This window comes from Salvia hispanica, chromosome 3 (genome assembly GCF_023119035.1).
Source record: "Salvia hispanica cultivar TCC Black 2014 chromosome 3, UniMelb_Shisp_WGS_1.0, whole genome shotgun sequence".
Lineage (NCBI taxonomy): Eukaryota > Viridiplantae > Streptophyta > Magnoliopsida > Lamiales > Lamiaceae > Salvia > Salvia hispanica.
This window is the reverse complement of record NC_062967.1, coordinates 52,623,768-52,648,851: the sequence shown is the minus strand read 5'-3', so window position 1 is coordinate 52,648,851 and position 25,084 is coordinate 52,623,768. Positions and strand designations below refer to the sequence as shown.

Sequence of the window (25,084 nt, the reverse complement as noted above, 5' to 3'; positions counted from 1 at the left end):
AGTGTTGTTTATTTCCTAAAGGCAACAGAAACATGCGGACTGACGCTGCAACCTTTCGCGATAAGTAGACAAAGCATATCTAGTTTGTGAAATTCTACTCTCTTTAACAAAGCATTATATAGAACCGATTGTGTTACTTTACTGTGAACAGCGTTCACAACCATTCTAATAAGCAGAAGAATAACACTTGTTCGCTTATATATTTAAAATTGTTTGAGAACGTCTTATAAATGCATAAACAAACAAAATGTAATAACATTACTTCTTCTCGTATCGGATTAAAAATAATGTAGAATTTATTATATACAAACAAAATTTTATTCGTGTGACCTGCTAAAAGTATGTTTTTTCTTAAATCAGCCGTAACATACTGTACATGGCATTTTGTGTTGTGTTTTTAAGCACAATAGGGGATCCTTCCCTACATACTCCCTCCGTCTTCAAACAATATTCAAACAATAGTTTCTTTTGTTATTTTTGTTTGTTTCACGAAATTAGTCTACTTCTGCTTTTGGCGAACAATCATAATTTTTATCTCTCATACAAAATTTCATACTTAAAACTCGTACAGTCTCTAAAGTTGTATTTTTAAGATATGGAGACAGTATTAAATAATTAAAGCACAACTTTACATCAAATGATTTTTCTTTTTATCCCGATTCTAAATTCAAATTATTTTTAAAGGAGGAAGATAAACACCCAAATCTTTATATCCTGGCTGAGATGGCTATTAAGATTAATCCTTATCTGATTAATAATATCTGCATTCTTTTTGTGCTAATTATGAGTCATGATAGCCATAAAAATAATTAACCACAAGCACATGTCATAGCCACAAATAAAAATAACAAAATCAAGCTTTTATGGAGTTGAATATCACATTCCGTTATCCAAACAGTTTGTGATCAGGCCGACATATCCATCATCAAATTTTGGACATAGTAAGAACAAATTTGATAATATCTTATCTTAAAAGCCTATATTTTATAACATGTGTGCCATTTAGGCATTAGGATTAGCTATAATTTGATCGATCAAGTAAATCCAGATGACATTAAAACATGAATAAATTATTAAAAACGTGTCTTATGGATTATTTAGTTATAGGGAATAAATAGTTGTACCCTACTATGATATCAATCAACAATCAAGTCAAACTACTTGACTTTGAATTATCTTCCCCTAATGAATAATTGGTTAATGATTATATTCTCAACTAGATTAATTTTCAGTGCAGTACAAATAAACTTAACAAATTCGATATATTAAAAGAAGTACTATGGATAGAGAAAGTTGGGATATATCAAGATAGATATAAATAAAGACTACTAATATTGATTTATCATCCTTTTTTTTTATATCACAATCACTTTTTCATAATCTTTTTACCAACTGAAACAGTTGATGATGTGAAACAAGTGGGGCCTTCCTACAAGGTTCCAAGTCGGCAATATGGCCTTCCACGACTACATCTATATTTTAAATTAATTTAATTTTGGATTAAGAGGTAGATTTCAACTTTATATAATATCAATCCGTACTTTAATTTATACTTATTGGCTTATTGCTGCACACATTAAACGTCGGATGATTGCTATTTTATATTTGAACAATTATTAATTCTAATGCTATAAATTAAAGATAAAACCTATATTTGTGATTACAACAATAATAATGGATAGACACGACAAGAAATTATTATTGCATTTTCAAGAGAAAAGCAATGAGTTAACGAATTGAAAAAGTGGACATTTAATTTCAGCCTCAATTCCAATCAAACACAACAGACTTGAAAATTGACATTCATTCTCAGTTAATTTTATCTTTTGATTTTATTTTGTCGTTTATGTGCATGTTATTTGTAATGTCATCAACAACTGTGTTCCTTGAATAATTTCTTCCATTCATTAGTGTGTTATAGTTTTACTCTATTACATACTTAAAGAGCAACAACCATAACCCACCATCACTTCCACTAACTATTAAGTAATCCCATATTTTTTATTTATTTTTTATTTCTCTTATGTTGTAATTTATTCATTTAAATTTAATTAAAATGCAAAATTCATTAAAATACTATATTTACTCCATTTGTTCTTTCGTAACCGAGACATTTCTTTTCATCACGAAATCTAAGAAAATAATGTTTAAAGTGTTAAGCGAATAGGTAATAAAAGCAAAATAATATAGAAGACTCTTATCTAGATTAGCCTTGCTTTTACTTTACTATTTACCTACTCTAACTATTTATTACTCTCTTCGTCCGCTATTAGGAGTCCCGGTCACTTTTGCGCGCTCATTTTGTAAAAATGATAATAAATAGTTAAAGTGGAGAAATGGAAAAGTAAGAGTGAGAATAATGTTGAGAAAAGTCTTATCTAAGTTATTATCTCTTTTTACTTTATTATTTCTCCACTTTAACTATTTATTATCATTTTTACAAAACGAGTGTGCAAAAGTGACTGAGACTTCTAATGAGGGACGAAGGGAGTATAATTTTTTCAAAATGAGTGTAAAAAAGAAGTGAATCAATTTTTTTGGAACAGAGGGAGTATAAAATTTAAGAGAGAAAATTGAGGGGTGTGCGTGAAAAAATATTATCTCATTAATGAGATATTTATCGATGAGAATAGAAGGTTTTGAATGGCTAAAAAATGATTAAAAAAGAATATTAAACTAAATCATTTTGTTAACGAATATATTTGTAGTGTAGTATATTTTGAATAATTTTTTTTCACAATTTACAAAATAAAATCGGAAACGAATTCTACTTGCTGGATTCACGCCACGGCGGTCGCCCATTGACTAAGAGAGGAAGGGCGTTGCAAGACACCCCCCACCGCATGACGTCAGTCCACCAGCCCCCTCCAACGCATCCTCACTGCCCAACCCATTTTGAACTATCTAGAAGATAAGAGTCTCATTTTTACATTTCGATCCTTCCGCAGACAAGAGTCTCGGTTCATTTTTACCATAAATGGTAATAGGCTTCCACATCCCACTAACTCATTCAACTAATATTCATTTGAAACAAATATATACAAGTAAGATCCATATACCACTAACTTTTTTCCAATTACTTTTCTTAACCATTCTTAAAGCACGTGCCAGAAATAAATGAGACTCCTATTCGCAAACGGATGGAGTATATATTTGTTGGCATATTTTGACATGTACTCCGATGTTTTTAGAGTTTGATTTGTTACTTAGATACAAATGTGTTGGAAATTAATTTACAGAAAAAGTTTAAAATTAATTTATTTAATGATGGATGCTATCGAATTATTGTAAATTTCACTGCATAAGAAATAAATAAAAAATAAATAAATGACGTGTGAGAAGCTTGGGATGCTTGAAGAAATGTCCCCCGCATAAATGTAGGCATATTGGTTCAAAGACCAATGATAAGAAGCAAGAACATTTGCTTTGGACATTTTATTTTACAGCTTTTAATTTGATACATAGAACAGGAATATAAGACTGATACATAGAACTAGAATAATGACTGGCCAATAATTGAATTCCTTATTTCTATCTCTTTTTCTTTTAATTCAACACTGACTACAAATAGGCCCGCATATATAGTCCATTTCCACGAGTAATACCTTCAAAGTTATTTCCACTGAATATGTATTGAGTGAAAGAATGGACTTATTTTACTAGGTAGAATCTGGTGTGATGAAGAAACCATAGACTATAAACTGAATAAAATATTAATAAATTATAGTACAAATGTATTTCCTTTGTTCCATAAAAAGATACTCCCTTCCCTCTCAGCGGCGGAATTGGGATTTTCATAGGTACAATAGATGATTATAGTGGAGTAGTACTAAAATAGGAAAAGAGATATGAACACCGCAGTGTTCGAACCTGTGTTAAAAGTTATGAGTAGTACCACCAGACCACCAATGCATCAATGTCATTATTACTCAAGATATACTATTAGAACTCTTATTTGGGGTACACTAGTAACCCCTTATTCTATGGCGATCCGCCGGTGTTTTCTTTGTCCCTAGAAAGTTGAGCTGCTTTCTTTTGGTACTTTCTGAAAATAATTGTATAAATAGTTAAAGTGGATAAATAATAAAGTTAAAAATAAGAATAATGTAGAGAAGAAATTTTTTTATTGTTCTTTCTATTATTTTACTATTTATCAATTTTGACTATTTATTACTCCCTCCGTCCAACTTTAGGAGTCCCGGTTGAGTTTGACACGAGTTTTAAGAAATATAAGAGAAAGTTGGTGACAAAAGATAGTGGAATGTGGGTCCTACTTTTATATATTAATTTTATAATAAAATGTGAGTGGAAAAAGGTGAGTGGAATGTGGAGCCTATTATCAATTATGGAATATTCTAACCGGGACTCCTAAAGCGGGACACTCAATCGGGACTCCTAAAGTGGGACGGAGGGAGTATGATTTTTTCAAAACTAGTGCAAAAAATAAGCGACTCAACTTTCTTAGAGCAAACTATTATTTCTATATTAATGAGAGAAAAAATCTTTTTCAAAAATAAAAATGAACAAACTAATAAGAAAAATGAGACAGTTCTTATGGGATAGAAGGAGTATTAAAAAAAGTGCAAAATAAGATAAATATATACTCCCTTTGTCCACAAAAAATATGGCAAATGGTGCATGGCATGTGTTTTAATGTAGAATTGGTAAAGTAAGAGAGAAGGGAAAAAAGTAAGAGAGAAGGAGAAAAAGTAAGTGAGGAGTAGTGTTAGTGGAATGATGTGTATGGTTATTATTTTTTGAAAACTTTCCATAGATGAATGTGCTCTATTTTTTGTGGACGGTTAAAAATAATAAATGTATCCTATTTTTTGTGGATGGAGAGAGTATTCTCTTGGACTCCTTAAAATAGAAACTTTAAAGATAATGTACGTTGTAATATAAAATTGATAAAGTATAAAAAGGATAGAAAGAAAAAAGGTAATTTGAGTATTGTCGTCAGTTCGAATCTATCAAAATGTACATATTACAGCTTGATTTGATCAAAAGTAGATCGATCACATGGTATTCAACGAAAGTTGAACTATGAAAAATTTGTACTCTAAAGTCTAAACAGGTCTAACTAGTCAAAAGATAATAGGACAAAAAAAAAAGCTTGATCAAATCATGTGGCATAAACGATGGTTGGTGTCAAGAGAACGAAAAATAATTTGTCAAAAAGTTGGTTTTGGGTGTAGATTCTCAAAATGCATCGCGTGCAAAAAGAGCCCACATAAACACATACATGCACTAGATAAAAAGTCGTTATACGTGCAATAAATAGTTAATGTATATTTTATAAATAAGGACGTACTACCACTATATGAGATATAAGTCTTCAATAAATAGTTAATCTATAATTGATAACTAAGGACATGTATAAGGGATGTGTTTAAAAGATACTATCCCCGTAGTAGTAGAGTCATTTTACCATTTTAGTATATAGTATTTTATAGTAATTGAGTCATTTTTCTTTTTAGTAAAAGTAACATATTTCTTCTCACTTACTTTTCCTTCTCTCTTACTTTATTCTCTCTACTTTTTCATTTCTCCTACTTTATTATCTTTTTATTTAATATACTAGACACATCTTTCTTAATCTTCGTCCCGAAAAAAAATACATCCACTACTATGAAACGGAGGGAGTACTAACTAATTTTAAAGTTACAATGTACTTTCAATCTCATGTTGCCACGTGGCACGTAAGATGCAATATTGTAAACATAAACATGTAATATACATTTGTGAAAGTTGTAGATGGATTTCCGCATATTGCATTTATTATAGACAAATTGCATTCTGCACTCGTTTTGAAAAAATGATAATAAATAGTTAAAGTGAAGAGAGAGTAAAATAAGAGAAAGAATAATGTAGAGAAGAGTCAATATTTTATCTCTTACTTTACTTTTTCTCCACTTTAACTATTTATAATTATTTTTTCAAAACGAGTGCGCAAAATGAAATGTCTCCATTACTATAGCACGGAGGGAATATTTGATATACATAATTTATTATAATTTCAAGTTTATTATCGCGAAAATATTTGTGTGCTATACTATTTGTGAATTTACTAAATTTGTTATTATTATTTACAAGCCTAATGGATATTGTTATATATTGTTTATATTATTTTTATGCCATATAAATATTGTTTATATTTTAAAATTTGGACAAATATAAAATAAATTTTTATGGCTAGTGCACCGCATAGGTGTTAAAATAATTTATCTAAAATCAATGATTTGGGCCGGATGTTGTCGTTTAGATCGTTGTTCATAAACTATTTGGTCATTGATATTGTAAAGTACAAGACTGTGCCAAGAGAATATTTTGGGCCAATTTAGAAATGTTGGGATTAAAACATTTAGCCCAGATTTGTGGGCTTTCCGCAACACAAGAGGGAGATTGGTTTACTTTTGAGAAATTGAAGCCTAAGCAACCCAATACAAACCGTCCCATAAAAATAGGTACAATAGACATGGCACGAGAATTAAGATAAAATTGGTAAAATAAGAGAGAATGGAGAGAATTGTATGATAAAGTAAGAGAGAGGCGTCGAATGTTAGTTAAAGGTAGTGTTATTGGATAATGAGACCTACATTATTAAATTGATACAAATTTCTAAAAATGAAATGCATATATTTTTATGGGACGGACGAAAATGGAAAGTGCACATATTTTTATGGGACGGAGGGAGTATTTTCTATATGACGATGTATTTCATCAGCTATCTTCATAATATCGATATAAGTGTATATTTCATGATATATAAATATAGAATAAAAATATTAATAAGATATTGCATTGGCCTAGAACAAATTTTAATATTTTAAGTATTGTTTGTGTATGGAAATATGTTTCATTTGTATTGACTAGGTTCTTGTAAGTGAATTTGGATAAATTACTCTATTTCAATATGAACTAGTTTTGACACATACAAAACCTCAAGTACCTAGTTTTTGCCGTTAACTATACATAGTATAAGAGCTCATTTTTGCATAGATTGAAAATAGACAAAAAAAAATGCACAAATAAATTTAAATTGGTAAATAGAATGAACATCTATTCGCGTTTTCCCATTAAAATCAACCCAATCTTAGTGGACTAAGAAATCCTTGAATGATCGTTTTCTAAATCTCGACTCTACAGAAGCTCCAACGGCTTTTTACTTTCACAGCCGTTGACCGTCGTTGCAAAACATAAATTACTTAATTAAGTGAAAATAATTATTACTCCTCAAACATAATTCCAAACAATAATAGCATCCACAGTGGGGCGGACGATGCGACGGACGACGTATCATCCGTCGCATCGTCCGCATATCCACCGTCCGCATATCCACAGTCGCGGACGATGCGTTGTCCATCGTCCGTGCCCGATACATCGTCCGTGGACGAAGCGCGGATGATACCCCATCGTCCGTTGCATCGTCAGCCACTGTGGACGACGCGGACGATGGGGCGGACGATAGCGATGCGTTTTCGGTTTTTTATTTAATTTTATTCAATTTTCAAAACCTATATATACCTGTCACTTTTCACTTCATTTTTTCACTCTTTTCACTCGCAAATTCACACTACATTTTCTACATTTCAAACAAAATGGATCACGGAGATTACCCAAGTCTGAATAGTCCGATGTTCGGTGGTGCTCGATGGCCGGGTACAGAACCCGATCAATACCGGCCGTTCAACACCAACACCTAGTAAGATCCCGATTTCAGCACGGACTTGTACGGGCTGTAGGACATGGAGCCTTCTCCCAACCGCACACCCGCCGCCGCAGCACCTCGCGGCCGATCCACCGCCGCCGCCATCGCCGCGTCGGGCTCCGTCCCCAAGAAGAAGCGGACCAAGGCACGAGCCCAGAAGTTGTGTGAAGAGTTCGCCCCGGGAAGGACGAACTATGCTCCGGAAGAATCCATCATCTTGACGAGATGTTGGATTGATGTTTCAGAGGATCCGGTGTTCGCCAACAACCAGAAGGTTACTGCGTATTGGGAGCGCATCGCCGAAAAATACAACGCGTCCAAGTCGCCGACCGCCTTCAAGCGCCAACGAGAGCAGCTCCGCAAGCACTAGGACCAAATAAAGAACCAGGTCAATTTTTTCGCGGGAGAGTACGACAAGTGCGACAGGGTGCAGGCCAGCAGCGAGAGTCATGCGGATGTGCGCGACAATGCGGTGCAGTCGTACATTTCATTGTACGGTGAATTCAAGCACTACCAGTCCTGGGCGCTCTTGAAGGAGAAGCAGAAGTTCGTTGGTGGTGTGTTTCCCCAATCGACGGCGGCGAAGAGGGCATCGAAGAACACCTTCACTGATTATACAAGCAGCGAAAGCGGCGCATCTCTAATGGACCTCAATAATCCGGTGTTCGAGGATGAGACTTCCGGCACACCGATGTCCTTCCGGCGTCCCCCTGGCATCAAGGAACCCAAGGGCAAGGACAAGACGCCATCATCGTCCGCCGCACCGCCTGACCAAGTCCCGTCGCCGACCCCGAGCTCGACGCCATCCGCGACATCGACTGCAGCCCATGCCTACTCGGATTTGGTGGCCTCATTGACAAACACGGATTTTGCATGTTTTTAAGGACTAGATTTGACTCGTTTTAAATATCAATCATGCAAATTATGTTCTTAAATTGCATATTTTATACATTTGGTATTTTTAATGTGTTTGTTGATATATGATAGAAAAAAATAGAAAAAAAGGTGCAAAAAGGCCAAGGTGCAGCAGCTTCTGTTCGAGCCCATTCTCCCAGGGATTTTGAAGTTCAATCAGTGCTTAGTTCATACCATATTCTTCGTCTTTGAAAGAGCTTCGCGTGGATATCTCGCACGTCTCAATCGGAGTTCTGTGGAGAAAGTTATCTCTATTCTACGAACGTTGCGCAGTGCAGTCAAAGCTAATGGAAATTTAAGCGGAAATTCACGGAAGAAAAGAAATTACCTCTTAACCTAATATATATTCTCCATCTCAGAGCCTCAAATCCTTCCCCCTTTCTACACATTCATCCATCCATCCCATATTCCACACATAACCATCCATCTTCCATTGGAGCGGAGCTCTGCAGATCCAGGCAAGAGAAGGCTGAAGATTGAAGATTCAACCTTGGGTTTTATCAATTTCTTTCATGTCTTGTACTTTAATTGAGTTAATTACTTGTCTATGAGTAGAACATCTTTTGTGGATTTTTTGGTGAAGATATTCAATTGATTTTCCGTGTTAGCTCTTGCAGTTATTTTATTTATCCTTGTGTCTTCTATATCAATTGATTAGCTACCTTTTGAATACATGCTAGAGTTGATTATAGTACTCGGGAGACGAAATAATTGACTCGGACAAGGGATAATTCACACTTTAATTCAATAGAACTCGGGAGAGTTGAGGTTTCAAGTGAGGTCATTGGTCTTACAATCTTTTAGGAGTTAGGTCTAAGAATTAGAAGGAGACTTCAATTATTACACCTAATCTACGGATTTCTCACCTCGGGAGGGGGTTTAATCTAGTTAAGTGACCGACTTAATAACTCTAGAGACCGTAATTCAAGGAAGCCAATTGTGTTTTGAATCCTAAAATTCTACTTTCTTACGCCTGTTTTGTATCATATGTTTTTATGCTTTCTTTTATTTGTTTATTTATTTTCTGTGTAGTTTAATAAATCAACCCAAAACCTCTGTGTCTCTAGATAGTATATGATGCTTAGTATATGGTAGTCAGTTGCAATATTATTCTCTGTATTCGATATCCCGGTACCTACCTTTAGCTATACTAGATCTACCCTGTATGCTTGCAGGTATTTTTAGTGCTAATAAATAGTGCATCACTCCTCCGACTACAGGACGTTGGACGCGCACAACGTCCTCATGAATGCGACCAACCCAGCTCGAATCGAAGGCATCCAGCGGATGATCTATGGCCTCAGCCGCAGGTTGGGACTACTCTAGACTAGCCTCCTTTTTTTATATGTAGTGCACTTTTTTTTTAAGGTCTTATTTTGTAACTTTTTTTCTTAATTTCTTATTTTGTTCCTTTTTTATTAATAAAGTAAATATAGGATTTTCCTTAATTGTGTTGTTTTTATTTATTTATTTTGCTTGATATATTTGCATAAATTATATAAATACAAAATAGAAGTAAAATGCTTAGGGCGAGGCTTAGAGCGGGCTATAGTCCGCCTCATTGCAGGTGGAAGGGGCGGAGGATAAAATGCTAATGTGGCGGTGCATAGGGCGGGGCTTAGGGCGTCGCATCCTCCACCCCATTGTGGATGCCCTAAATGTTAGGATCAAGTCACCGATTGTACGCACACAAACAAGGAATGTAAAGCACACTAGAACGATTACGTGTTTCGGCAATGGTTGCCTACATCCACAGAGAAGACTAATGAAGTTTATTGATTCAAACTCTCAAGAAGATGCCTCACGCATACAAACCGAATGCTCTAAACTAATCACAAGCTAGAGCTCAAAACCATCAATTTTATGCGTGTGTGTTTCTCTTTTCAAATTAGTGATGAGCTACTATATATGTGAGATTACATCTGGGAATGAGCTCACTTCTTGATCCTCTTATTCAACTCCCAACGGCTCTCAAACTTAGCTCAACCAACCTTTATTTGCAAGGGCACATTCTCGCAATAAATACTAAAGTAAAGACAGATGATTTTTGCTAAAAATAGAAATGACTCACTTACAGTAGGACATTCCAAAAAGGAATATGACTCTTTATCTTAGGACGAATGATGCAAAACATAAGGAAAAACTAACTGAACGGAGAAGAAATTCAGAGAAACCCTAGTTTCTATGAAAACGAAATATTATTATCAAAATTCAACTGCGGCCCAACACAAAAACAACGCTATTTATAAGCGTCTAAAAATCCTAAAAATTCAAAAGGAAATAAAACACTAACTAGAAATTAAAAATAAATCCAAAAAAACAGTAAATTGTAATTTTCACCCCCTAAACGATGTCAGATGGCCAAAAGATCCCAAATTGTGTTTGGCATGTATCGTGCGAATTTCAAATCATTCTAACACCGCAGGTTTTTGCCCGATTTCTACGTTGAAACTGCATCAACGGAGGGAGTATATTACATTCCTTAGAATATGGTCATAATCTCCTATGACCACCATTTATATGAGAACTAAGAACTATTTCAGTCATCAAACACGGATTTTGCATCTTTTTAAGGTCTAGATTTGACTCATTTTAAATTTCAATCATACAAATTATGTTCTTTAATTGCATATGTTATACATTTGGTATTTATTATGTGTTTGTTGATAAATGATAGAAAAATATAGAAAAAGGTGCACAAAGGTCAAGGTGTAGCAGCCTCTGTTCGAGCCCATTCTGCCAGAAAATTTGAAGTCCAATTAGTGTTTACTATATTTCGTTCTCTTCTTCTTCGAAAGAGCTTTGTGTTGATATCTTGCACGTCTCAATCGGAGTTCTGTGGAGAAAGTTATGACTATTCTACGAACGTTGCGCAGTGCAGTCAAAGCTGACGAGAATTTAGGCAGAAAATTCACGGAAGAAAAGAAATTATTATAATGTGAAGCCAAATCTCTCCTATTTCTTGAAGGCCACGAAAATTATCAAAAATTAACCTTTTTTTCTACCTATAGATACCCCTTAACATAATTCATAATCTTCATCTCAAAGCCTTCAATCCTTCTTCGTCTGTACCCATCTTCCATTGGAGCGGAGCTCTGCAGATCCGGGCAAGAGAGACTGAAGATTGAAGATTCAACCTTGGGTTTTTATCAATTTCTTTCAAGTCTTGTACTTTTATTTGTTGTTTTTACTTGTATATGAGTATTAAACATCAATTGTGGAATTTTTTGGATAAGATATTCAATTGGTTTTCCTTGTTAGCTCTTGCAGTTATTTGATTTATCATTGTGCCTTCTATATTCAATTGATTAGCTACCTCTTAAATACATGTAAGAGTTGATTAGAGTACTCGGGAGACGAAATAATTGACTTGGAAAATGGATAATTCACACTTTTATTCAATAAAACTCGGGAGAGTTGAGGTTTCATGTGAGGTCATTGGTCTTACAATCTTTTAGGAGTTAGATGTTAGAGTTTTAAAGGGGACTTTGATTTCAACATCTAATCTATGGATTTCTCACCTCGAGAGGGGGTTTAATCTAGTTAAGTGACTGACTTAAGAACTCTAGAGACAGTAATTCAAGGAAGTCAATTGTGTTTTGGATCTTAAAATTCTACATTCATTTGCCTGTTTTGTATCATAAGTTTTTATGTTTTTTTGTTATTTGTTTATTTATTTTCTGTCTAGTATATAAATCCAAACCAAAAATCCCGTGTCTCTAGATAGTATGTGATGCTAGTACTCCCTCCGTCCATAAAAAATAGATCACTTTGTGTATGGCACGGGTTTTAATGTAGAATTGGTAAAGTAAGAGAGAGGAGGAGAAAAAGTAGGTAAAGTAAGAGAGATAGGGAGAAAAAGTGAATAAAGTAGAGAGAGAGAAGAAAAAGTGGAAAAAGTATGAGAGATAAACTTTTCATTTTAAGAAAGCGATCTATTTTTTGTGGACGTCCTAAAATGGCAAAAGTGATCTATTGTTTGTGGACGGAGGGAGTATATGTTAGTCAGTTACAATCTTATTCTCTGTATTTGATATTCCGGTACTGACCTTTAGCTATACTAGATCTACCATATAAACTTGCAGGTATTTTTAGTGCTAATAAATAGTGCATCATCCGCGAGATCAACCCCCTTATTTTGTATGTTCTTAGATTCAGGGGCAGATCCACTTAGAGGGGCAATTGCCCCGCCTCAATATAATTAGTCTATAATAATTTGTTAATGAATTTTTAAAATTTTGTAATTTCCTTCATAAATGTCTCACCTTAAACTTTTAAAATTTCTTCATGTATTTATTTTTGCCCCTGCTAAATTGAATTTTAGGGTTTAGCCTAAATTGAATTCCTAGCGCCACCCCCTGCTTAGATTGTAGTAATATAGATGGTCTCGATAGTCCCGACTTTAATATTCATTTGCTATTCATGAATATTAGTTGGGGTGAAAATGGATTTTGAAATATACAAATTGATACAGACGGATATTGATATTAAAGAGGTATGATATGTTTTGAATTATAAACTGATATGTCCCTTGTTAGTATAAAAATATGTAAAAATTATTATTAAAGGGAACTTATATTTTTTTTGAGATGTAAACAGATATGTTTGCTATTTTAATGAATCAACGAATTGATATGGTTCTTAGTTCTCATTCTACATGGGATTCTCATTTTATCAATACTCTACTTATATATACATACAATGTTTTTAAAATGATTATTTTCCTAACCATTAACATCTTTGCATTAAAAAAAACATACATTTAAATATGTAATACTTGTATAATTTATGCTTGATACGTGACAAATCGAATATAACATCTTTAGAAATGAAAGGTAGAAATCAAATGGAACCTAGACAACGACATAAAGAAGCACACAATCCTAACAAAAACAAGACTAGTAGAATCATGTGGCCAACTCCAACTCCTTTTCAAGGTATATCCAATCTTAACTTTTTTTCTAGGCTTATATAAAGATGGTGTTGAAAATGGCTTGTGTTTGATGCCTTGATGCAACCGCAACCACCAACTTGAAGGATTTATACATTTAAAGTAGTGGTAGTTTTTTATGACAGATTGACACATTCACATGCATCCCATTCCAAACTGTATTTCTACATTTAGATGGTATTAATTTTGCAATATGCAATATAACATAATTTACCAAGACAAGATTCTTTTCTTTCTAATATGCAATATTCTTTTTGCGACGTGTGCAATCTGCAACCTTTATTTGAAGTGCAATATTCAATAGGAAAATAAGTATTATTTCTTGTGCAAATCATGTTTGAAAATAATGGGCATGGAAAATATTTGGAGAAGAATATTTTCGATATTTTATAATGTTGGATTGATTTTATGTATATTAATACAACAAGTTTACATGTAATTAATGACGAGGAAGATTGAGAGATAAAATACTTATTTAAGATAAAGAATCGATTTTGTTCCTTAATATTTTCATTCTAGTAATGGAAAAGTGATATTCTCTTGGCTTATGTATGTAGGAAAAGAGTAATCCACCTCCAAGTTGTGGTGATCAAGTTGGTTAATTCCTTTTCTTCCATCAATTCTTGGGAATCACTCAATCTTACAAGATGTTCATTTATTAATTTTTCACCATTTATTAACTTATATCAAAAGCCTTTTAACATTAAAGAGAACTTTGTTTAACGTTTTCTATGAGAATCTTCTGAGGGTTTAAAGAAGGTGATAGATTTCCAAATGCTCATCTTTGATTGATTCTGGTTGACCAAAGAATTGCCTTTTACTTTTCATTAATTAGTTATTTATCGTTATAATAAAATCCTTCAACACAAATATGGAGTACATTTTTTAAGGATAGTGGGTCTCTAAAATCACGTACTTTGGCCAAACTTTAATATTTTTCGTGAATTTTACAATTGGTCTAAAATATCACACATTATATTTCAATTTTTTATTTCCAAATACAACCTGAATAAGATATTTTAGGCAAAAACTTATTCTCGTGAAACATATATATATTTTAGACTACTTTTAAAGTTCATCGCAAGTAGGAGAAAAAGTCACATTGATTACCACATTGATTTAGTTGTACCTGATAGGAAAAACATGGCATGTGCATTAGTTGGATATATGGCGATTGACCTGACATGGAAAATAATAAACGAAATATAAAGTTTGTGATATTTTAGACCAATTTTAAAATTCATGAAAAATACGACTAAAATATACTCTCTTCGTCCCATTATAAGTGATCAACTTTTCATTTTAGATTGTTCCATAAGTGATTGATTTCCTTTTTTTTGGCAAAAAGAATACATTTATCTTTCTTACTTTATTCCATGTCCCATATTTTATTTTTTAATTTCTTACTTTATTATCTTTTTATATCTCTCGTGTTTTTTCCTCTCTCATATTTTATTTTTTCTACTTAAGTCAATAAATATTATTCTCTTAAATCTATGTCCAAAAGAAATTCATATCATTTAGGATAGGAGGGAGGGTGTAAGATTTTAGGGATCAAAATCCTTGTTTTTTTCAGTGTGAATGAATTGGTAACTTTTATGGTTGATAAGAATAAGATAAGAAGAATACTATTTGAAAAACCTGAAATGATTGGACTCAAGAGATGGTGGCCTCCAAATTCCTTTCTCACACTCTTTTTTCCAAGTGATGATAAGGTGCCTCTTAAGATTTGATTTTCACTTGCCATGTTATACACATTAACGATTCAAATAATTATATGTCTCGTGTCAACATCGAAGATACATTTCTTTGTCATTTTTTCTTCATGCATATTTACAACGTAAAAATATGAATCATTTAATGTGTTCTTTGGAATAACAAATATATTTTCCTTTCATTATATAAACAGTAGTAGAGTTTAACAACACGAGAAAGTTAAAACTAAATATTCCTTTGTAGTTAGGACATGGCTTGCTCTTCATATTTATATTTTATGTGATTAAAATAGATAACAAGTGGATAATAAACTAAAATTAAAATATTGAAAAATTGAATATGCAAAAATATGCATATTTTCTCATCAGAATCGTATAGCTAACTCCAACTTGATACTAAGAAAGAGGGATACAGATATTGCCACAAATGAAAAATTGGAATAATCCTTCCAAAAACACCAGTCTTTCGAATCACCACTTATTTCCCAAATTTTTCAATAATTAAACGTGATAAGATTAAACAGAGCATAACAAGAAAAGGGAAAGATAAATATATTTCAAAAAGATTATTGAACATCACCAATAATTCCAAATTGTCACTCATTTTCTTGATTAGGTCATAGATTGATTTACAAAAAAACATATCTTAAAATAATCGAATATTTAAGATTGCGAAGGAGACTCCAAATTATTAAGATGGTGGCTCTTCATAAACTACTCAAGCCATTATAGTGTATTTAAAAAAACAGTCATTTTCGATGGGAAAATTTATTTTCTTGTAGTTAATTACTCTCCAACTGCCCTTTGGCACTCATAAACAGCCTTTTGCAATTTAATTATCCACATAATTCAAAGCACCCTATTCTTATTACATACAAAAATGACTCAAATGTAACTACAAAATTTTAAAAGTAGCACCATTAAAATTCAATTCAATAGTGTTAAATTTACATGCAAGTGTTAAGTTGCAAAACTCATACCACATAGAGAACGGTGGGAAGTTGGAAATAGTATATTAGTGTTGCCAATCCCAATAAATTTGGGACCTTTTATGAGTGATCCAAAAGCAAATTCGGTCAAGTTTGACCCAAAGCAGACAATATCAAACTAATGTGCAGTCTACAGTCCAAACAGAAAGTACGATACGTGACATGATAATGTTACTATAATTAAACATCAATAAACTTAACTTGAAGCAAAGGTAATAGCTAGAATTTTACAAAGGAAGTTTCCTTAATTAAGTAGTAGAAAAGAGGTGGTACAAGCAACAAAATCTAAAAATGGTCATACATGGAAAAAAATTCACCTGCAGACCAAGATTGAGATCATCTTACATTTTGAACTATTACACAAAATAAGATTCATGAACAAAATCTGCACATGCCAAAAACTTCATTGCAGAATTCCACAAATCTTTTAAACAAAAAAAAAAAAAACTAATTTTCCTCAAACCTTAGAGAGAAGCCCAATCTATCTCAACTGAGGGGTATTTCTCAAGAAGCAAATTATCACATTCACCAAAAGAAGGCTCTGAGAAGAAGTCCAAGAAAGCAGCGTCCGATTCCGGGGAGAGAGACGACACCTCCTCGGACGGTGAGGCCTCCAATTTCACACTCAGCAGGAGGCGGGAAGCATCGGTTTCTGTCGAAAAATCACAGCTATGCTCTGTTTTCCCCTGTTTCTGAGACTCTGCCAAGCCATCACAAATGGCTTGAAGCTTTGCATCAACTGATGAATGCAAGGGTTTGAATTCGTGGTGCTTGAGGTGAGGGAAATTCAGCCTCGCGAATTCCCCTCGGAGCTTGAAGGCCGCCTTGTCGTAGGCCAAGGCGGCCTCCTGGGCCGTGTCGAAAGTGCCGAGCCAGAGGCGTGTTCTGTTTTTGGGGAGTCGGATTTCGGCGACCCATTTGCCCCAGTGCCTCTGCCTCACTCCTCGGTAGAGCTTCGCGGGCTTCGGGGGCTGCTTCATCGGGGCGGGCCTCGGCCCGAGGAAGCCCGAGAATTGGCTCTGATTTTGGAGGATTTGGGAGAAAGTGTTTGGAGAAGGAGAAGGAGAAGTTTTCATAAAAGGTTGGAGTGCTTGCATAAGCTCTTCTCTGCAGGAATCTGCGTAGAAAACTTGACTGTTTCCGGAGTTATATGTATCTATAGCTGCCGCCATGGATTTGAATCGAGAAAAGAGATGATTCAGATTGTTTTTGCTGAAAACAGAGTTAAAAAGTTTTGATTGAGGCAATTGATCAAACAGTTTTTGATCACACCAGTTTTGTAACGAATAAAAATGAAACCTTTACACAAATAACATGTGATATCTGTTCTAAATCACCCCGATTTAAAGAAAATACAGTCTGAAATCGGGATATGATGAAGTCAAGAAAAATACGATCAGATTCTAGGAAGATAGGGCGAGATGAGAATGAATCTTTTGTTTCAACGCTTAAAGCATTAAGACTCGGTGAATTTTTATTTTCCAACTCTAGTGCAATGGTGTGCTTTTATAGGCATGACCCCTCTCTCTCTCTCTCTCTCAGTTTTGAATTTGCTCTCTCTAGACAACGTTTTCTTTTATAATTATATATACACACTCTGAATTTATTCTAGTCTCAGGTTCTCATTGCCCATGAGGGAATGACACGTGGACTAGGGGGCATGTGTATGTGGTGTGACACGTGCCGATTGGTAATTGGATCGAGAGATAATCATACTTCCTTTACATAATTCCAACTAAGGCGTGCAAGATAATCATGCAAAGCTATTTCGAAAACGAAGAGAATGATACTCCCTCCGTCCCAGGTTTAGAGTCACATTTTGTCATAAAAGTCCGTCTCGGTTTTAAAGTCACATTTAGAATTTTCCATATTTGGTCATACAATTTTACCTCATTGTACATCAAAATGTCATTATCTACATTAAAATAAACCAAAACAAAAATAAAAAAAATCAAAAAGTCAAAAAGGGACCCACATTCAACCAACTCACTTCATTTATTACACACTCCACCATCTCACTTCATTAATTACACACTCCACCAATTCCTTAAAACCCGTGCCATAACTAAATGTGACTCCAAATATGGGACGGAGGGAGTATGCATTAAAGACTGATTGGACATCACCATTTTCAAGAAAGAATGGCTTGAACTAATGTTGTTGTACATCCGCATAAATTCAGTGGATCGCTGATCACATGTCAGTAGGTCGTTGAATGCTCTTTGGAGTCTCCCTGTCAATCTTGGCAACGGTTGACTCTTCTTCGGCGGACTACTCAGCGAGAGGTCTTGGCTCATGCGCTTTCCGAAACGGGCCATTGGACCTTTGGCGCCCGCTGATGCACTCCGCGATCACTGAATTGATGTAAGTGGACTGGTGAGATCCTCCGTTGAGTCTGGACTTCAACTTCAGCTATTTTGTACATTTTCTAATTCTTAATCTGTCAATTTTCAACAAACACGTCAAAATATCAAAATGTAGAAATAATGAGATTACGGAATATATTTATTTTAACTCACATTCAAAACGATCCAACTCTAAGCTTAAGAAGATGCAAAATCCATGTTTATTAATTTTATACTATGTAGCCATATTTAATTTCAGATATCATCGTATATCAATCACTAACATCACAACTAGAATAAAATCATATCATACAGCAAGTGCTTGAAAATGAACATGGGTGCATGAACCATCAACATATAGTCCAAATAGCGACCATCGTATAGCCCGTATAGGGCGAGGATCATACCATGCCAATCGTATATGGCATTATTAGGATACTTGGCAACAATTTATTAAACCACTCGTTATTCCTAATCAAAATGTAAATTCTGTCTAGGATCATTTTTGGGTGTTATAATTAATCGCTTATGATAAGACATATAAAATAATATTCCATCCGTCTTTTAAAAACAGAAACTTTTGAAACGGTATGAGTTTTAATCTATGATCAGTATAGTAAAATAAAAAGAAAAAATAATAAAAGTATTATTAGTGAAGAATGGGTCTCAATCCATCCTAAAATAGAAACTTTCTATATTTAACTAGAGAACCAAAATAAAATAATATTCATTTAAGACACGGAGAATATGTTTTTATTTTGAGAGTTTAATTCGTTTTTGTCCTACGTAGAGTAAGAACATGCCTCGGTTGATGAACTTTTATTTGAATTAATCAATCTTGTGTTTTTATATAAAAAAAGCATTATATTTTATTGTTAAGCCCATGGTTTTGAGTCTTATACATCTTGAAAATACAAACATTCATAAATTTAATGTAAATAATGCTCGCAACAAAATGTTGGGTTAGGGTATTGTGACGGAAACGTTTACATTTTTAGTTTGTCCCATTAAAAATGAAACGTTTCCTAAAATAGAAACATCTCTATCTTTATTTTTTCATCTGTCTTATTTTACGCTCTCTTCATTAACTCATAAAATAACACTACATAAAAGCTCGTGTCGATTCTCAAATGTTGCATATTTAATGGGATGGAAGGAGTACTTGCCTGACTAAAATTCTGATTTTATTAAACCTTATATTTCGTATCCATAAAAAATAATCTCAATTTCAATTTTTTATAAATTTATAAAAATTAATTTCATTTCTATTTATCAAAAATTCTTATCATTTTTTCATCTCTATTAGTCTCATTTTTTTTTTTTTTTCTATTAATCCTATTACTCATTTGTCATTTCTATTCTTATCAGAAACAATCACGTTATGATAAAACATTTTTGGAATGAAAAATAAAGTATTGGTGGCTCATGGTACTAACATGGTCGTGGAAACAGGAAATATAATTTCCTTAATTATCATTCTCATCTATACCAACTCCCACAAAATAAAAATAAAATTAAAATAAAAACAAATTATTGGACTTTATTAACTATTGATCTCCGCTGCTAAAACAGAGGATAGCTAGCTAGGTTCATTGTTTCTTGTTTATGCAACAACAAACGAGGTGGGCCACGAAACATGATCATATGTTCAATCTATGCAAAAAAAAATTATCCTATCTTTATTTTGGTTATATCCTAATTAAGTGCATGTGTAGAGGAATTTTATAGTGTTAAACCCTTTCGTTTCTCTATGTTTTTTGCAAACTAGAAGAGGAGTTTTGAAAATGAATGGTGTCAGTATATAGCAAAAGGACATCTTACTAACAGGAGTATGGCTCAGTAACTTTGTAGTTGAAGGTAAAAAAATAAAAATAATTAGTAACTTTAATTAAAAATATTATATCTGATGGCTTTGGCGTATTGGTACTACTCCCTCCGTTCCATAGTAATAGAGTCATTTTGTCATTTTGATACGTTCCATAGTAATAGAGTTGTTTCCCTTTTTAATAAAAGTCAACACATTTTTCCACACCTACTATACTCTCTCTTACTTTTTCTTTCTATTCATCTCTCTACCTTTTTCATTTTCCACTTTATTCTCCATTTACTTAACTCACCTAACACAATTTTTCTTAATCTTCATGCCAAAAAGAAATGTCTCCATTACTATGGAATGGAGGGAGTACATTTTAGTACATTTTAACCGAAAAACTTAATTTTGACCTAATTAATGAATTATATTGGTCATCAATGGGAGTATTATTTTTTTGTTAAATTAGTTAAGTGTATCCATATAAAAATTTTAATAAAAAAAATAGTTTTATTGGTTGCATAAAACAAAATTACACCCTTTTCAACATCAACAATATTGATAATGAAATGATTCAAATAAGCTTCATTTCTTCGACATAAAACAAAATTACACCCTTTTCAACATCAACAATATTGATTGTGAAGTGATTCAAATAAGCTTCATTTCTTCGAAAATAAAATCATTATAAAGAAATTATAAACAATATTAAATTCCTATATTTGAGAACAAAATTTAAAAAGGTACAAAACCAGAATCGGCGAAATTTTTTGTATATTAAATAAGTTTAAATTTCAAGCTCGAAATAGTAAAGGTTAGTGAATTACGTAAAATTTAATTAAAATTATTTATTAGCCGGGCATCAGTGTTTTTGTCTGTGGGTTTTCTACAATCTGATAATATGGTTTAAATGCAGGATCAGGTACAACTTATAATAAATAATCAATAAAAACCATGTAATTTTGCGTGCGTAAGCGCTGAAGATATATAAAAAATTAAGGAGCATGTGCAAATATATTTAACTAAGTTTAATCAACTAAAATAAATTTCTTATACTAAAGCTGTGGGCATCCATGTGACAAGAACAAGCGTTGTCCTACTCCTTTCAATTCACATGCATGTTGTTATTTTTCATGCATAAAATTATTATTTTTTCTGAAGTACTATATTTTTTCAATTCTATTTAATTTGGTTAGTCGTACATTTAATATTAAAAGAGAGACTTCTTTTGCCTAATTCGCAGTAATGAAGAAGAGGCTGTAAGTATAAGTTATCAAGAAGTCTTGTTCTAATAAATTTGTAGCTCAAAATTGAACTTTACAAGGTGTTAAATGTTAATGGGTGGTTGGTGAAACACATCAACTTATAAATATAGTTTAAGGGCCTATTAATTAATCTACGAAATTAAATACTTTTAATCTAAAAAGAATCCACAATCATAATTTTCATATCAGTGAGTTCTTCTCAAAGTTAAAACAGTGATTAATTTATGGATGTGGGGAAATTCAAGTAGATGACATAAATACCCTCGTCCTAATATTAAACATTTGGCCAAACCTGAGAACATGTGATTGAGTATATTTAGATTATTAATCAAATTGATTGAACAAATTATTTGTCCAGATACAGTTTACTTTACTTAGTTGATAATACTCCCTAGGCCCAAAAAAACATACCCATAATGAATTATATACGTTTTAATGTAAATTTGTTTGTATTGGCATAGTAAAAAGAACTCAATAAAACACATAATTGAAGTATTATATGTAAAAAAAAATATGACCTATAACATTAGACAAAAAAAATTGGATAAGAATTTCCTGATGTGCACAGCGAATGTGCTTTGAAACGCAGCCCTCACATAATCGAACGCATGTATATTTTTCTTTGATCTTATATCCTTTTCCGTTCCTTTTTATTTTATTGTGTAATTGTCAGGATTGTCAGCGTCGGCAAACATTAGTTTGATATTGTCCGCTTTGGGTTAAGCTCGCACGGATTTGTTTTTGGGTCACTCCCAAAAGGCCTCAAACTAATTGGGGTTGGACAGGAATTATATACACCTTCCAACTTCCCTCAAATGTCCAATGTGGGATAGGTTTGTACTAACCTCCCCCTCAAACCGAGACCACATCGAAACACATAATGGGCTCCGACTCAGACGGATCGTCGGCCCCACTCAAACATGGGTCTCGCAAATCGGACCAGACCCGACGCCAACCTGGCTCTGATACCACTTGTCAGGATTGTCGGCGTCGGCAAACATTAGTTTGATATTGTCCGCTTTGGGTCAAGCCCGCACGGATTTATTTTTGGGTCACTCCCATAAGGCCTCGAACTAATTGGGGTTGGACTGGAATTATATACACCTTTCAACTTCCCTCAAATGTCCGATGTGGGATAGGTTTGTACTAACAGTAATATTCAAAATTTGAGCCTTTTTATGAATTAAACTTTGTATACAAACGAAATATGGTTTTTATGCCATTACTTTCTTCAAATTTTCTCACCAAGAAACAAATTTTGTACCTAAACCACACGATAGCTTAAATAAACTCATGATGGGGTGCAATAAAATGACAACACCTCTTAAAGTGACACTGTGACACCATGCTAAACTGCAATATTATAAACGTTAGACTACAAAAGTATAAACGCTACACTGCAATCTATAGATTGTAGTCTAGCGTATTGGATATTGCAGACGGGAAAAATTGCAGTCTAGCATATTGGATACTGGATATTATTCGTCCACATATACAAATGATTGGCTAGGAATGCTGGTATATTGTTACTTTAAGAGATATTATCATTTTAACACAAACCACTCGTGATAGTGTGATAGTCGAATCCATGGAATATAATTATTTGATGCATATATATTTTTATCAAAACAAACAAACCGGTATATTTGAATTGACCTCTTTGCAATACGAGCAATTGAAACTTTGAATTATTGGTATCAAGGAGTTGGGTCATCCATAGTGCTGCATCAGTTAATTTATCACCACAATTTCTAATGGTTTATGTCTGAATCAAATAATACTCGTACAAAATTCGAAAATTTTCAAAAACACTTTAATCAAATTTGACTCTGTTTCTGCTTTAAAAGTCCTTATCGCCAAACAGAAATTATTATATTAGCTTCAACAATATAAAAAAAAGTAATGATAATAAAAAAAGGTTATTTAGTTGGGAATATAACAAGTGAGTTGAGATGTTAGTGATGGCTGATAGCGCACATTTATCTGCCTCATCATCACAAAAGTCAAAACTCAAACATGGCTTAAATGTCCCTCATCCAATCCAACTTAATTTAATTTTAGTTGACATATTATTCATCTAGTCACATACAAAATCTAGAGTCTAATTATAATTTCGATTCCCATCCATAGCCCAAAAAAATCTTAAGAAAATACTTATTTTCTTTCTAATATAATAAAAATACATAAACTATTTTATAATTTATAATAATAACAATATCCATATTTTTTCCATTTTAAGAAAATAAAATTAAGTCATCAATCAAAAAGTGTGGTGGTGCTAGAGACATAAACAGTCAGGGATAATTATGAGATCCTTCCAAACGGGCTAAAAGAATGCCTAGAAGTAAGTTTTTTTTCTTTCATTTGCCTAATTGAAAAATAAAACAAGCACAAAAATGAGTAATAACCCTAGAGACTAGTACGATTCAATTCAATACTTTGTTCATTCGGATTTGATTGTACCATAGCTCTATAATTCAGGATTAGATTTATCGTTAAATGAAACTGCATTGCTGATATTGACCCCCGATAAAAAGACGGTAGGTACAATCAGGCCATGTACAACCAACCCAACCATCGTATTGTAAAAATAGGATATGTTAAATCTATAATCATTTGATTAGGGCCTTTCATAAAACCCAAAATTGACCTGAGGCCATTAACCGCGTAGATCACATCTACATATGGTGACTTTTAGATAAATGTTTTTTACTATTTTGTTTATAATATTGGGGCGACCTTATGAGAAGGACACAACTATGTGTAGACTTTAGTGGAGCTTCTATTATTGGATCCAAAGTCAACACTTAAACAACAACAAATAATGCAGTTTCATTTAATGGTTCTCATACTTTATGTTGCCATTTTTAGTGTTGATATTTGACCTTCCATGCACCAATGTGATAACAATCCAATCCTCGTGTTTTCATAGTCAGCTCTCTCTCACTCTCACACACACATATCTAGAGATAAACTAATCTATACAATCTTGAAAGTGAAAGCTAACTATATTATAAAATCTCTAGGCCCCTTCTATGAATCTTATCAGTCTAGTTATAACTTATGCCTATTAAAAAAGGTCAATAATCCATATCTAAATATGATTAGCCTAGCAATTAATCCAAATAAATAAACTTACAAGTTACAAGTTGAGGTTAAAGCTTTGCCTCCTCTAAGGTTAGAAGTTCGATCGAATCTTCTCCAATGCCTCGTCACAGTTTTGCAAATCAAGAGTCGACTATGGTTGAAAGATCTAGTTCAGCAGCTGAGAACGGGCAAATCGCTTCCAGTGAGATGAATCAACTGGAGAAAGATTCCGATTTTATGACTGAACTTTTCCAGCACAAAATATGGAGGTTCAACCTAACTTATATAGGACATGAAAA

The 25,084-nt window shown here is 33.3% G+C and overlaps 1 protein-coding gene across 1 annotated transcript; it reads right to left on the bottom strand.

Moving 5' to 3' along the window:
* Positions 1-16,503: 16,503 nt before the first annotated feature.
* On the bottom strand, positions 16,504-17,797 carry LOC125212487 (ethylene-responsive transcription factor RAP2-13-like). Its single transcript, XM_048112676.1, has one exon. It carries the CDS (start codon positions 17,448-17,450, stop codon positions 16,743-16,745), a length of 708 nt encoding a protein of 235 aa, XP_047968633.1. The 5' UTR covers positions 17,451-17,797; the 3' UTR covers positions 16,504-16,742.
* Positions 17,798-25,084: the final 7,287 nt, after the last annotated feature.